At 37.7% G+C, this 13,656-nt stretch overlaps 1 protein-coding gene across 7 annotated transcripts in view; it reads right to left on the bottom strand.

The window, feature by feature from the left end:
• Positions 1-233: 233 nt before the first annotated feature.
• Positions 234-13,656, bottom strand: part of LOC107043539 (regulating synaptic membrane exocytosis protein 2) — an 81,501-nt gene continuing 68,078 nt past the window's right edge. For 5 of the 7 annotated variants that reach the window (XR_001461245.1, XR_001461250.1, XR_001461249.1 and 2 more), the window contains 6 exons: positions 12,538-12,720; positions 9,601-9,802; positions 7,647-7,861; positions 7,183-7,325; positions 5,952-6,807; positions 234-3,982 (listed from right to left, as the gene is read on the bottom strand). Coding sequence is in view for 1 of the 7 variants with exons in the window: in XM_015265074.1 (XP_015120560.1) it covers positions 3,980-3,982; positions 6,673-6,807; positions 7,183-7,325; positions 7,647-7,861; positions 9,601-9,802; positions 12,538-12,720 (881 nt within the window). In the remaining 6 variants the exon portion in view is untranslated. Of the gene's footprint in view, positions 3,983-5,951; positions 6,808-7,182; positions 7,326-7,646; positions 7,862-9,600; positions 9,803-11,491; positions 11,649-12,537; positions 12,721-13,656 lie in introns of all 7 variants that reach the window. The other 2 variants (XR_001461248.1, XM_015265074.1) reach the window with 2 other exon arrangements.

The raw sequence follows: 13,656 nt of genomic DNA, 5'->3' as shown, positions 1-13,656 counted from the left end.
CTCTTGCGGGAAAATCACCATTTCAGTTTGAATTGATAGCTCGCTAGCGCCATCACTACCCAACTCCACGTACTAGCGACCTTACCATCAATGAATATCATTGAATCCCTGCATTACTGATTGCAGAAATATCTCCGATGATCAACTCGAGTGGAAAAAAATTCAAATGAAATGAAGAAGCAGGATTGCAGAAAATTCAATTGCAGGTGTACGACTCCAATAAAAATAAACAATATCATTGAATCACTTTATTGTCACACGCCATGTCTGGCATTGGGGGTATCTTTTTTACCTGGTATATTATACTGGATACAGTCACTAACGCTTTATATTAATTATTCCCCAACCAGCCCCCACGAAAATCCATCCCCCCAAATAATTTCTAATGGTATCATAAAAATTGATTTCTCATTTTTGGGCTGATCGCTCATGCAATATGTACAGTCTTCGACAAACGTCTTGTTCCCTATAATATAATTTTTTATATAGTTTCCGAGAAATCACTTTTTAGTCGTAAATCAGTAGACTCAGACGCCGAATGACGGAAATTCGTGGAGACTCTTCGAGAAAACGTTTTTTTTTTCTAATCGTATTTGCTTAGGTTTCGTTCTTGGTTTTTCGGATTTTTTTTTTTCATTTCACTCTGAGAGATTTATTTTGTTTAATTTTACATTCTCACATACCACGCGCTCTCAAGGGAAACAATAAGTACACGGTCGTATTTCACATTTTGTTTTATATCACCATTGACAAATTAGAAATGTACGAAGCCTGTCCCGATTATTTCGTCTAAACTCGAGTAGTAATTTTCACCTCATCGTTAATTGTTTTTTTTCTTGCTTTTATCGTGTTTTGTTAGTAAAGGTAAGGATCACCATTTTACGACCGACTCGTGCGTATGAAATTTCTCTCTTCTGAAATTATTCATTGAGTGTCTCCCCGCACGAATCAGTCGTGACATTAAATACAAGATACAAGATAACTTATCCTACATGTTTTTTTTGGACTCGACTCTACAAGGTAGTCGTTAATTAATTTGATAATTAATAAATTGTTGGCATTGTCGTTAATCCGCACTTCGTAATTTTCCATTTGTTCCTGTGTCACACCTCATTACTCATCAATTCTTTTAAAACCCTAAGTTGGCTCGTTAAATTTGACAAAAGTGGTACCCCATTGCGCTTGGATGATATAATTGTTTAAATTGCTGATGTTATTTGGTTCTCAATGCTTCAGTTTCCCCCAAAATGATCATTCAATGTCATCGAAATAAGCATTCGTGTGCAATCCAGATATTTTTAATCGTAAGTTTTTTTTTTTTCGCTTTGTTAAGTTTAATTAGTATATAGGTACAAAGTCGGATATTAATTTTTTTTTATTCTTTCATTTATTATTTTTGTTGAAATTTACGATTCGTTATTAAGATTAAATGTATCCATGATTCACCGCCGAGCTATCGAATTGAGCACGCCTATTTACAAATCGGCAAGGCAAGGGTAGGAATCAGTTTTCATATACTTTCTCAAATGATTAACGTAAATAATATGTATCAATTTTTCGTTTCTTCGTTTATTTTTTTTTTCAAGTTTAGTGAAAATGAATTTTCAATGGCAAAAGAGGCAGTCTTTCTGTCACTCACAGCGGGTCAAAAGAAGACGTAATTCAAACGATTTTGGTATTGATTCATTTTTCAGTTTTTTTTCCATCGATTTATCTGATTAACTTGATTTTAACTCTTGCTATGCCACTTTGCGGGTATCAACGAAGCACAGCACACTCTCAAATGATTTGTTTCATTGTAATTCACTCATCATCATCCTCACGATCGTTTTTCATCGCTTCAACTTTTATTACAATATTCAACGACACGGTGCAATCTTTAATGGTATGTGCAACATTTGGATGTGCCCAATGGATTGTTGTTTGAAATTTTGCATTAGAAATTCGCCCCTCCCTCCCCCCTCCCACTCAACTCAAACAAATCATCACTAATGACTCTCACTAATCCTTTTTATCCCCTTAAATCTCGACCGGTAGTACTCTCACGAATACACGACACACTCTTTCGTAGAAAAGTCTAAGAAAAAATTCAAACATTCCCGTCTGTCAAGTCTAAAGTATTTTCTCGGTGTTGCTTCTTTCATTCGTTAGTTTTTTATTTTTTTGTTTTTTTTTAGTAAGTTATCAAAGATCTACGTCTGAATAGGATATGCAATATTTTATGTTTTTTTTTTCAAAGCGCGTAACAGTCCGCGTCTTTCTATTCCCTGGTGATGTTCGATAGCATCAAAAATTGTCATGAATCATTGAAATTAATGCAGGGTTAATGAAAAATCATAGAGCTTGGTGATTGATTTCAGGGAGTAGAATAGACGCGCAATATGGCGGATTACAAACTGAACATTTTACATTATCGATAGTCTCGTATATTTATCCATTCTCCAATTTTGTTCACGCTATTACAGTGTTTGTTATTCTCTCTTGTTACTTGTAGTTGTTTTATCCATTTATTTGACCCCCTGTGACTATAGTTCGCCCACTCACACTTTGCAAAAAGTTTTACTTAGAAATTTCAGCTTACTCGTTAAGTCGTTATTTTTTTTTAATTTTTGGTTTTTCAGCTTGTCTTTTTCACAGTACTTACAATGTTTCATCAATTGTTATATTTTTTTTTATAATCCTCGGTTATTCTTTACGACTCTAAAATTCAGTATTTATTTGTTTTCATGAGTAAAAAATCCTCCTTGTTTTGTTGTTTTAATTTTTTTTTTCAATTTATGGTTGTTTCGTTTATTTTCTTTTTATTTCCTTCTAATTTTAGTTAAGCACATTATAGATATGATAAGATACTTCCATCGCTCTCACGATCGTTTCGAATGTTCTTTTTAATTCAAATGCTGCCTACGGTGATGTGAACCCCAGCAAATAGTCTAGGCTTCCGAAATTATACTGAATCAAGTTGAATTAAAACAAGTTGACATGAGGTGATGAGCGAATTCGTATTTTTTTCTTCAACAAATTTTCCTTCTTAGTTTGCCGTTGTTTATCTGCGTGCAACCATGCGACGTGCAAACACGGATGAAGTTAATTGATAACATGACGATCAACAGCTATACAATAAAATACAAATCCTATTTTTCTCCTAAATCGAATCACTCCATTCACTCGATTGTGATTCACATAATCGAATAAATTCAATAACAAAAATATTATTTACCCTAGGATGAATGCAAGTTCAAATGAAAAACTTTGAATTCTCAATGAGAAAAACATTTACCAGGCAGTTAAAAACATAATGCAAGTCTCTTTATATTTCCCCCTAATTATTCAACATATCTTATTCATCACACGGCGCTTTTCAGTCACGCAATATTCGAGATGCATGCATACCTCCTCGCCGTACAATTATTTACACCAAGGTACGCACACAGTGACAAATAAATTTTTCACCCGAATATTGTGATTCAACTTGAATTCGTATCTTCTTCACTGTCTGTCGATGGCGTACAATGGCGTGAGTACACGACAACGTAAATGTGAATATAATAAGATTATGAAACAAGAGTAGATGAATTAAATTCAAGGTTTGAACATCGCTCGCACTCAGCAGTCAATAGAATTGAAAGATTTCTAAATTTAAAAACCTTTTCACGGCGTGTCCCAATTTATATACAAATATAGCAACGGTTCATAGTTTCTTTATATCTATACATATATCTGTATATTGTTCACGACCGGTATTAATTCCCTCGGCTACCGGCCTGATGGATACATTCATCGAATTAATTTTCTCAAAGTTCATTATCGCTATTTTTAAATCACTGACGCGATTATTCAGTTTTTCGCACTCAACCGATCGTCCACTTACGTCGATCACATTTTTTTACATGCAATGCTGTTTCTTCTTTGGTTTTCACTTTGATAGACACACCACGTTCGAGTTTATGTCAGCATGACGTTCACTCGAGCTCCATTGATTTCACTGCAAATATGAGAGAGAGAGAGAGAAATTAGGAAGAGTGGGGCGATTCATATCGACACGACAGCCAGGGGATTATTTCACATTGAAGACTCCGAATACGGCTCTGGAACTTACCTCAATTTCAATTATTAATGGATTTGTCAAGAGGCAAACTGGATGTTTCAAATTATCTACAGGGTTAATAGTGGTGCAAAGATGTAAAGATGTGAGGAAATGAAAGAATTCTTTGGAAAAACTTTTGAGGGTGAAAAATTCCTGAGTCTAATATGAGTTTTTCAATCGAGGATGAGAATTTTCTATTGAATAAACGCATTCTCCAGGTATCGATAGGATTCAAAATTATAATTCTGTCATGCTTAAGAATATTTGTCGCCAATGAAGAAATAGAAAATGTCTGTCTCAAACCGCAGACGTAAAGAAATTAGTATTTTTCAGCTGATGGATGAAGTTAGTTTCTCAGGTTAATGAAAATTTCAATCTACTAACTCAAGTTTAATGTTTTAAATGTCTCCCCCAATAAGCGAAAATAGCGCTGTTATACGTTCTAAAGACATTCCTGAGGAATCCTCCAGATACATCCGCATGAGAGTATAGAACATCCAAAATACATTCCTAGTACATAGCAGTGGCATGTATCGTTACATCTCCGTTATGTACTGGCTCCCTTGCCTGAGATATGGTTTGATGCATTTTTCCATGAACGTGACATTCAATATTGTTCGAGCAATCAATTTCTCAATGCCAATCATTTGATTACAGGAGGTGTATATTTTGAGCTCATACGAAATGCTGATGACCAGAAAATGATAAATTGAAGGAGAAAAGTGATGGAACTGATGGGATTTCAACAGTTAAAAACCCACGGTATTTGGTTCATAGACTAGGAGAAAAATCTACATAATATCACAAAAATCATTTCTTGAGAGAAAAACATTGCATACATATTTGATCGATTTACGGTAGGTTTCAGACAAGAAATCGGTGCTCTTCGGGCTAAGGAGGAAGTAGCTGAATGAAAAGGTGATGTTTTTTTTCGAAATGAGATAATATTCCTACAAAGACAAGAATAGTTTGACAGAAGGAAAAGAAGATATTACTTCCCTTCGAACTCAAAGAAATTGAGCGTAAGCGACGGTTATATATTTTTAATATCTGGAGGTTTTCCTCTGTATAAACTCTCTATTCATTCAATGTGAAAGTCTCTGATTCATGATTCACTAAATCGAAGCTTTCAATATTTTTTGCCATTTTCTCATCTTCTGACACGAAAAACCGATTTCTTGTGGCAAGAAATTCTCACTTCATCATGAAATGTTCATGCTCAATGAACACTTCACCGAAATCTGACATTGTCTGACACATCATCTGGAATTCTTGTCCCAAGAAATTTATCCTCAAGAGATGAGATATTTGGCGCAAGAATTTAGTTTTGTGATATTATGAAGATATTTCTATCAGTGTATTTAACAACATCACCCTATTCAATATTTGGAGTCTCCCAGACTTCTTGGTTCGAAAAAAAATCTCATAAGAGTAATATAAAAAAGAAAACGCCCGATTTTTGGCAAAGTGATGATCATCCTTAATTCAAACACGTTAATATCTTGACTCAAGAACTTTACGTTCATAAAACTCCAAAAAATGCCAAACAATCAATGCCAATCATTACAAAAAATGAAATGGAAACATTGAAGAACAAAAATCACTTCTATAAAAGTGTAAGAGTTTCAGAAATGTTTCGCAACGAGTTACGAAGAAATCAACTCGACACAAAAGGGGAAAGAAAACAGGGAAAAAGTATAAATAACCACACCATACCAAGACCCTGCTCTAGCACATTAAAATAAATACCTCGCATCAAACGACATGGCTAACGATGTGAAAACAAAATGCAGTAATTCAATTAATGCACTAGAGTAGAGTAATGAATCAACAAACTACGAACGATGCCTTGATGTCAAGTGCGTACCTAAAGCTATCTGGCGATCCGGTTACATGGCCGCTACGTCTACAGCTAGTCTACCTAAAGACTAGTTCATCTGACATGATATGTGATGTGCTTTAAGTGGTACGTTTTTCTTTTAAATATCTTTATAATCTCTGTTATTGCAAAAAATATCCTTCACATTTGCACTCCTCTGGCCGCGAAGAATTGCTCCTTATAATTTGTTCATGAATGTCGTACACTACACGTGGATTACCGTATTCAGAGCCGTCAATCACGCGCAGATCATAACAATCCTTTAATCTTTCTTTTCAAAAGAAATGGCAAGTTAATAATTACTCCCTTAAAAAACATTCAAACTCCGTCAGAACGTCAATTAATGACTTTTGGGGTCTTAATCTCTAACAACAAGCGACCTAAATTCCACATTCGGCGAGTGTGCTCAATCATTTTGAGCATGAAATCATCAGATATGACGTGCACGTTCACATCCGAATAATGCTCTTCGTAACGTTACATATCCGTTCGAATATATGTATCTTTAACGATAAAATTCTTCAATACACGAAAACAGTGAATCTGATATCGATTGCGTTGTTTGCTCTTTCTGAATTTTGTAATCGTTGCTTTGGGGCAGTTAATTTCTGATTAGTTTGGGAATCTCGATTAGCTTTCATAATTTGAGAGAGTCCAGAGAGGCGGCCGAGGAGCGACGCGATAATGCTAAGGATGGAGGACCACTGACCAGGGACGTGCTGCCGAAGAGTTTGTACCATCCGAACACCTCCTCACTCAGGTTAAGATGGTCCAGCGCTATCTGTGCAACACCCATGAAAACTTTTTTCCCCTCTATTCGGCCATAGTCACCCCATACCGTTACCTTTTGAAAAAAAACATAGTATTTGGGAATAATCTTTCTCTTTGCTGCGGCGACATTGAAATGGTCGAAGGAGATGGGTCGAAATATTACAGACGGAGTAGTTCGTAAATAGGGCGGATCATCCAGTTATTAAATGTCGAGGAGTTTTATAGGATCTTACTAAATTAGTAGACATGATATTGTTTTTTTAAAGAGGACAAAGGTTAATTGCCACGGAATTAACAAGGGGATTCATCTCCGGAATCACGTCACTTATATAAAAATGTTGGAGAATCTTCTTGAAATGTATTCTCTTAATAATTTCGACTCATCTCTTTTCGCCACTTCATTCCTTGTTCAGTTTTTTGCAGATGCATCATTCAGTTGAATATTTACCTGTAAATAGCACCCCTGAAAGTTTTCCCTGAATGTTAGAGTTTGTTGGTAGAAAGGTTCCAACGTTTTCCTCGCGGCCGTCGTAGTTTTCGCCTTTTCTATACACTTTTTCCCATTGACTAGATAAACCTTTACGTAAGGAGCTGAAAACACCGAAGATGTTAATCACCACATGTAAAAGGCTGCACAGTAAAAACGAATGTCTGAATTTCATCCACCTTTTGCAGACATTTTTCACACACCAAAAAACGTCTCAGTAAAATGAAAATTTGTTTGAATTTCGAACATGAATTAAGATGTTTGGGCATCTGTTTGTCTGAAAGTCAGACGCATTTTCATTTTACTCAGATGTTTTTTATTGTCTGAAAAGTGTCTACAAAAGGTGTGTGAAATTCAGACATTCGTTTTTGCTGTGTGAACTCTCATCATAAAGGTTTGAAGGAAACGTCAGCTCTTCAATTTACCTGGTAGCACTTTGAAGCCTGGTTTCACCTGCAAATCCCTTGCCCGTATGACCTCGACATCCAGCACCCCCTTTTGGTATTTCAGTGATAACTGAATATCACCGAGTGAAGAAGCCCCCAGCACCTGTCTACCAACCAACTGACCCGGTCCAAGTCCATCAATAAACTCACTTAGCTGACCGCCCTCAGCTGCTGTTCTCATGCACGGTGACCAACTATATTTCACCACCACCAAGCAAAAATCTATTAGTACCTATCCTCCATCACAACTAAAATTCGAACCAGTCGAGAGCAACGAAAGAAACAATTAAATCTACGAAATAAAGAAAGTAAATGAGACAAAACATTGGATTATTTAGAGATCAGTACATCTTTTTTCAGACAGGGACGTGAGACTCAAGTAGACTTAACATTATATTTTACACTCCTCGAGAGCGCACGTTCTACGGTATCGGGGGGTCGTCTGTAAGACTTTTTCAATACTGATTGAATGAGTTATCGTCAATGACCTTGCAAGTTCAGGGTGGAAGAAGAATCCCTCAATTGGATTTATCTTAGGGGAAAGTAATTCGAGAACAAGAAGAACTCACGCTTGACAGTGTAGTGTTATTCTTTCTGTGTGAGTTAGTATTCAAGATAGTGTTATTCATACAGAGGGAATGATAGGAGTTCAGATAATTGTTAAACATACCAGGCTTTAGGAAATAATTATCATGCAAAAAGTCATTCAGCACGCAAGTCTTAATAACATACTGGAAAGTAAAAATCAGCTGCAATAAATTGGTCAATCTCCCTGAAAAATCTACAACAATTTTCTTAATCTTCAAGCATCAGCTGATGTTTACTGTTTTCACATGATTCATCATGCCGGCATAAGTATAATTGATAAATCGTTATAGAATTCATTATCGAACCAGCGCTAACTTACTTGACGACTCCACACCAATTCCTCACAGCATACCTCATAATTCTCTTGATCTTGAGGATCTTATCATTTTTAAAAAACATAGAAAGTACGTGACAAGTATCTCCAACGCAGTTTCTTCTTGACTTAGATTACAATACAATGAATAAACTATCTGGTAACAATATTACACGTGACGTCGTGTGATTTTTCATCTATAATCTACAATTATTTACGCTAAAAGTCGAAGGGTACATCAAAGATGTGTGCTTATACATAGTAAGTATGTATATAATCATAAGTATAGATATTTTACCATCGTCGACCAAATTTAGGACTGGATTCGGTGATTTTGAGACTATTGGAGTTTGACAAATGGTAAAACTATGTGAATTGATGGAGAAAAAAGTAATGAAACATTAACGACGGTGCGTGAGGAGATAATTCCAGTGGTGCATCGATAATTGTGCATAAAACATCAACGGTGACCAAGCAATTAAGCCACGACATTAACACATTGAGAGAGTGGATTAGTGATACGAGCAGGCGATTTTTCAACGACAGAAGAATCCTCATTTACAATATAAATAAAAAATGAAGAAACTAGAGACATCAACGAAATTCTATTTTTAGGCTCATAATCCGTCGACTGTTGATCGTTGTGAGCAATTGAATATACACAGATCACATGAAAGACACATATAACAATATTATAAATAAATATATCTCTCCCCTCCCAAATAAACAGAAAACATCAATTTGTAATGGAATTGAACTAAATGTCCCCTTAATTCCTACAATCGAACCACGAAAATTAACGAAAAATTGACTTCAGGAGGTCAAGGACAAGTGACAAGACACACTGGAAAATAATAAAAACACATAGAGAGTGAAAAAGGTGAAGTGAGAGAGACAGAGGCAGAGAATGAGAGGAACGCGCTCGCCTCGTTGAATCGACATTGTCTAAAGGTTTTCTGTTTCAAAACTTCTCACATATTGGCATTGTTTATTTTTTTAGTCTCGCCCCGAGGAGTGGTGGGCACTACTTACGAGCTTGCTTCAGAACTAGAGATTGAGTTGAGGGATCCAGCTGTGTCACTTGCTACCGAGCCACCCTGTCTGGTTGCACCGAGTCGCTGATAAGAGGGTACGACCTCCTGGGATCGTTGAAAGCTGCTTGGTGTGCTGTTCCTTTTTCGGCTAGCTACACCGGAGGACCTTGTTTCCGTACCGCTTCCAACCACACCGCACTCTGCGTTGCAAAACCAAACAAGAAATACCGCTAACTATTTCATTGGAGACTCGTGATTTGTTTTTTTTTTGTACTTTAATTTTTTTGTTTTTTCGTGGAAAACTCTCCCTTCAACCAATATTTCTCTATCATTCGCACTCGACTTGATACACTTTTTGGTGAGTCCTCTCATCTTCGGCTCTGCTCTCTCCACTCTCTGTGTGTGCGTGTCCTGGTGACGGTGATGATAAACTTTTGAATTATGAGAAATCTTTCTCCCTTTTTACAAGAAAATTAAATTCACAATCGCTGCACTCGTCTGTACATTAGGCATTCAATATATTCTATGATAACTTGGTTGTTTTTTTGGTGAAACGCTGAACAACTATGACACAGTTAAACGTATGGAGGTGGTGATGATGTCTTTCTGCAAGGGAAAAAGTGGCAACAAAAGCAGCGGGCAATTAGAGCCGCTAAGTTCAACACTCTCACTCGGGTTTTACAATGACAAGGACTATCTCCACGTATGTGAGGAAATAATAACTAAAGTATAATTTTAGAAAGGTACAGTTAAAAATAAATTTAATCTAGTTAAACTCGAGTGCTCTATGAAACATGTAAACACCAATGGATGTAAAAAAAATAGATTGTATGGAAAAAAAATATACAGGAGAAAGGGGACGAGGGAGAGAAAAGAGCTTTCCAATCTCTTGAAAAGTATTTTCCGGATGCGTTATATATTATATGTATAGATGTAAAAGCGCGCAAGAACTAAGCGACGGGCGCACTAATGAATTGCACTCTAGTTGCACTCTATCAGACGCAAATTCAATCAGCTACCTAGGAAGAAAAACGACAAAATCAATTCTACGCTACCTAAGAGTCAATCACGCAAGAATACTGTAAAGGCTAAACGTTCGCACTTATTTCACTGTTAATTCATCAATTTAAGTCTATGTTAATTCAATGAGTATTGATTTTTCTTTGTCATTTACTTATACTCAAGGCTTTGTTTCTTGGATTGCTGAAACGATAAATTATGGGTAAGTAGTTGTTAATTGTTGGGAAATATTGGCAATTTACTCCTCTCAATTTTTCTCATCATTAATCTGTTTATGATTCAATTCTGCCTGGTTTGTCTGCAAATATTGGTGAACTCTCGGTAATTATTTCTTGTTACCTACCGTCCTAAAAATAGAAGACAGTCGCTGAGTTTTCAAAGTTCGTGAGATAATCCGTGAGGAAGCCCACATGTGCCAACATCCTCCAATGTTTTACAAGTTTTATAAGTTTTTTACAAGGGCTCTAAACTCTGCGATCGAAAGGACAAATGAGTCAGGTTTTTTAAGAGAATACGGTATGTTGAGACCACGGTTCTCGCTAAGGATCCCTGGCGTCCACTAAAAAAATAGCTACTGAGCTTATAATCGGGTTGAAACTTGGCAGTCAGTTCGAAGCAAAGTGTTTTTGCTTGAATATTTATCTTCCTCTGCAGATAAATTTAGTGTTTGTGTGATTTGTTAAATGTTGACTCTCGTCAATTCTTCTTGCTGCTTGAATTATCCCCCGCGCGTTTACTCACGTCTCGTCAAGGGTTGATCAATGAAAATAATAAAGCTACGATCTCTTTGTAATTAATCAATTTCTCAGTGGACAAGAGTCCACAGTTAATGGGGGTAAATAAAACTCAATGGATAAAATAAATCGGACCTGTCCCCGTCGCCACTGCCTTCGCCGTCGCTGCTTGCCGAGCTCGGTTGTCTCCCACTTCTGCCACTGGCCGTGTCCTCCGGCAGGACCTCCTCACTCCTGTGAACTGTAAAGGACGACTTCCCCTTCTTCCCGAACCCGAGCCTCCGTTTGCGGCCTTCCTCGCCCACGCATGTACCACCAACAGACACGCACGGGGCACGTTATCGTTTTTCAAGTTCATGATAATGTTTGTGATGATTTTTTTTTTTTGGTCCAGTTCGTAATTAATTTGCCACGATTTTTTATCAAGTCACACAATAGTTCAGGAGATCGAGTGATACAGGTGGTTTTTGATGTTTCAGTTAGCGCATGGATGAACGTGATTATTGATAATATAGATTTTTTTAGATCAGGTCGATCGGTCCACCGATCGATCGGCAATCCAAAGTGCGCCGTGATTGATTTATTCACGGATGATATTTGAGGTGGAAGGTGCAGGTCAGGTCCCAGCGACGGTTGAGAGGCGAAGATTGTTGATAATGTGTTTTTTGTGTCATTGATATATATATTTTTTGGATTTTCGATTTTTCGTGTCGGAGAGAAGCGGATAGAGATGAGAGTGGATGATAGAGAAAACAAGAATCTCGATTAGAATGTAAGACAGGGCGATTGATTAATGTTTCAAGTAACGCACTTTTGCATTAATTAATTTGTCAACAACAAATTTTTAAATTTGTTGTTTTGTTGTTTTTAAAATTTTTTTTCTGGTGTGACACTGACTGTCGACCGATATCAAAAGTGCATTGCCTTTATTTTTGTCTACTCATCTAGACTCTGACTAATCTATTGATCTCAGTTGGATCGCTCGTCGAAAGAAATTCTGATAGAGCACGTTTAATTATTTTATTGAAATGAAAAAAAAGGTAGAGTGAGAGATAATCGAAGACGATTGGAACACTTGAATCTACTACTGGGGTTTTAGTATTACGATACGACAATATCAATGGCCAAGGGAGTTGTGATTAAAAAACATTGAGATTTGAATAAATAAAAATTTCTGTTACCTGTCGCTGACAGTTGGCTCGTGCTGCTGCTCTTTTTCGAGAGACCGCTCTGATACTGCACAGCACTGCCTCCACCGCTGCTGCTGCCACTTCCGCTCTTACTGCCCGGTGAACTTTTTCTTCCTCTTCTAGTTGCCTCCTCGACATGAAGACCGACTGCTGTATCACTCAAGCTTCCGTCCGCTTGAATGCGAAAAATAATCCAGAAATTAGGAGTCTTCTTGAAGAGAATTCAGCTGACACTTCAATTAAGGTGGAAAAAATAATGGCATATGGCCACTCGAGAGGAAGATAACAGAATTGATTATCCCTGATAAAACTTCACCCCCAGCCCTCCCCCAAATATCCCTCCATTCTATTTACTCCTCTCACTTTTCTTTCTCAGTCTTTGAATGAAGTGGCAGAAAATCGAGGATGCAATTACGTGGAGAACGTGAGAGCTTGAGCCCGTTGGAGTTTGGTTCTTGGTTTTCTCGTCACAAGGGCCCATGCACGTGTACCCCAATGACAACCCGCCATTCCAGCGAGACCTTGAGCGTAATTTGGGTGACAGCCAAAGACACTGAGACACGAGTTACAAAGACAGAGACATGTGGATTGTAACAAAATCCCCAACCACCCTTGAATTTCGTGTGTGGATGATAAGGAAAACTAGAATCACGTGTGCATGTGTGTGTGTGTGGATGAGAAGAGAGATTGCCCGAAAATGAGCCACCACTCAGAGTTTTATTCTTCAAGGCAGTACCATCTTCAACGTGGTTGGGCACTCCTGATCGATTAAAAGTGGATACCCAAAGCAGGTAGGGGTCAAGTTCGTGACTCGGTGGAGGATAAAACATCTGCGCGGACCTCACCAAAGGACCAGGAGGAGGAGGGGGCTGTATCATTGACGTCAGAACACTCGAATCAAGAACATATTACATGCATTCTCCGATAGAGGGGGGAAAGGCCGGGAATGATCATTGATTGGGGGTCTCAGGGTGAGGTCATCAGAATTCCCAAAAAAGAAAACAGAGAAGCAGATATAAAACGATCACCGACGGCGGTGGCTGTGTGGTTAGAGGGTGGGTTGGCATGCGGGAGACCCGGGTTCGATTCCCCTCGGGGGGGGGGGGGGGG

This window comes from Diachasma alloeum, unplaced genomic scaffold, assembly GCF_001412515.2.
Source record: "Diachasma alloeum isolate Michigan unplaced genomic scaffold, Dall2.0 Dall_scaffold_00597, whole genome shotgun sequence".
In the NCBI taxonomy this organism is placed as follows: Eukaryota; Metazoa; Arthropoda; class Insecta; order Hymenoptera; family Braconidae; genus Diachasma; species Diachasma alloeum.
The sequence above is the reverse complement of the archived record's forward strand: the minus strand, read 5'-3'. Positions and strand labels throughout refer to the sequence as shown.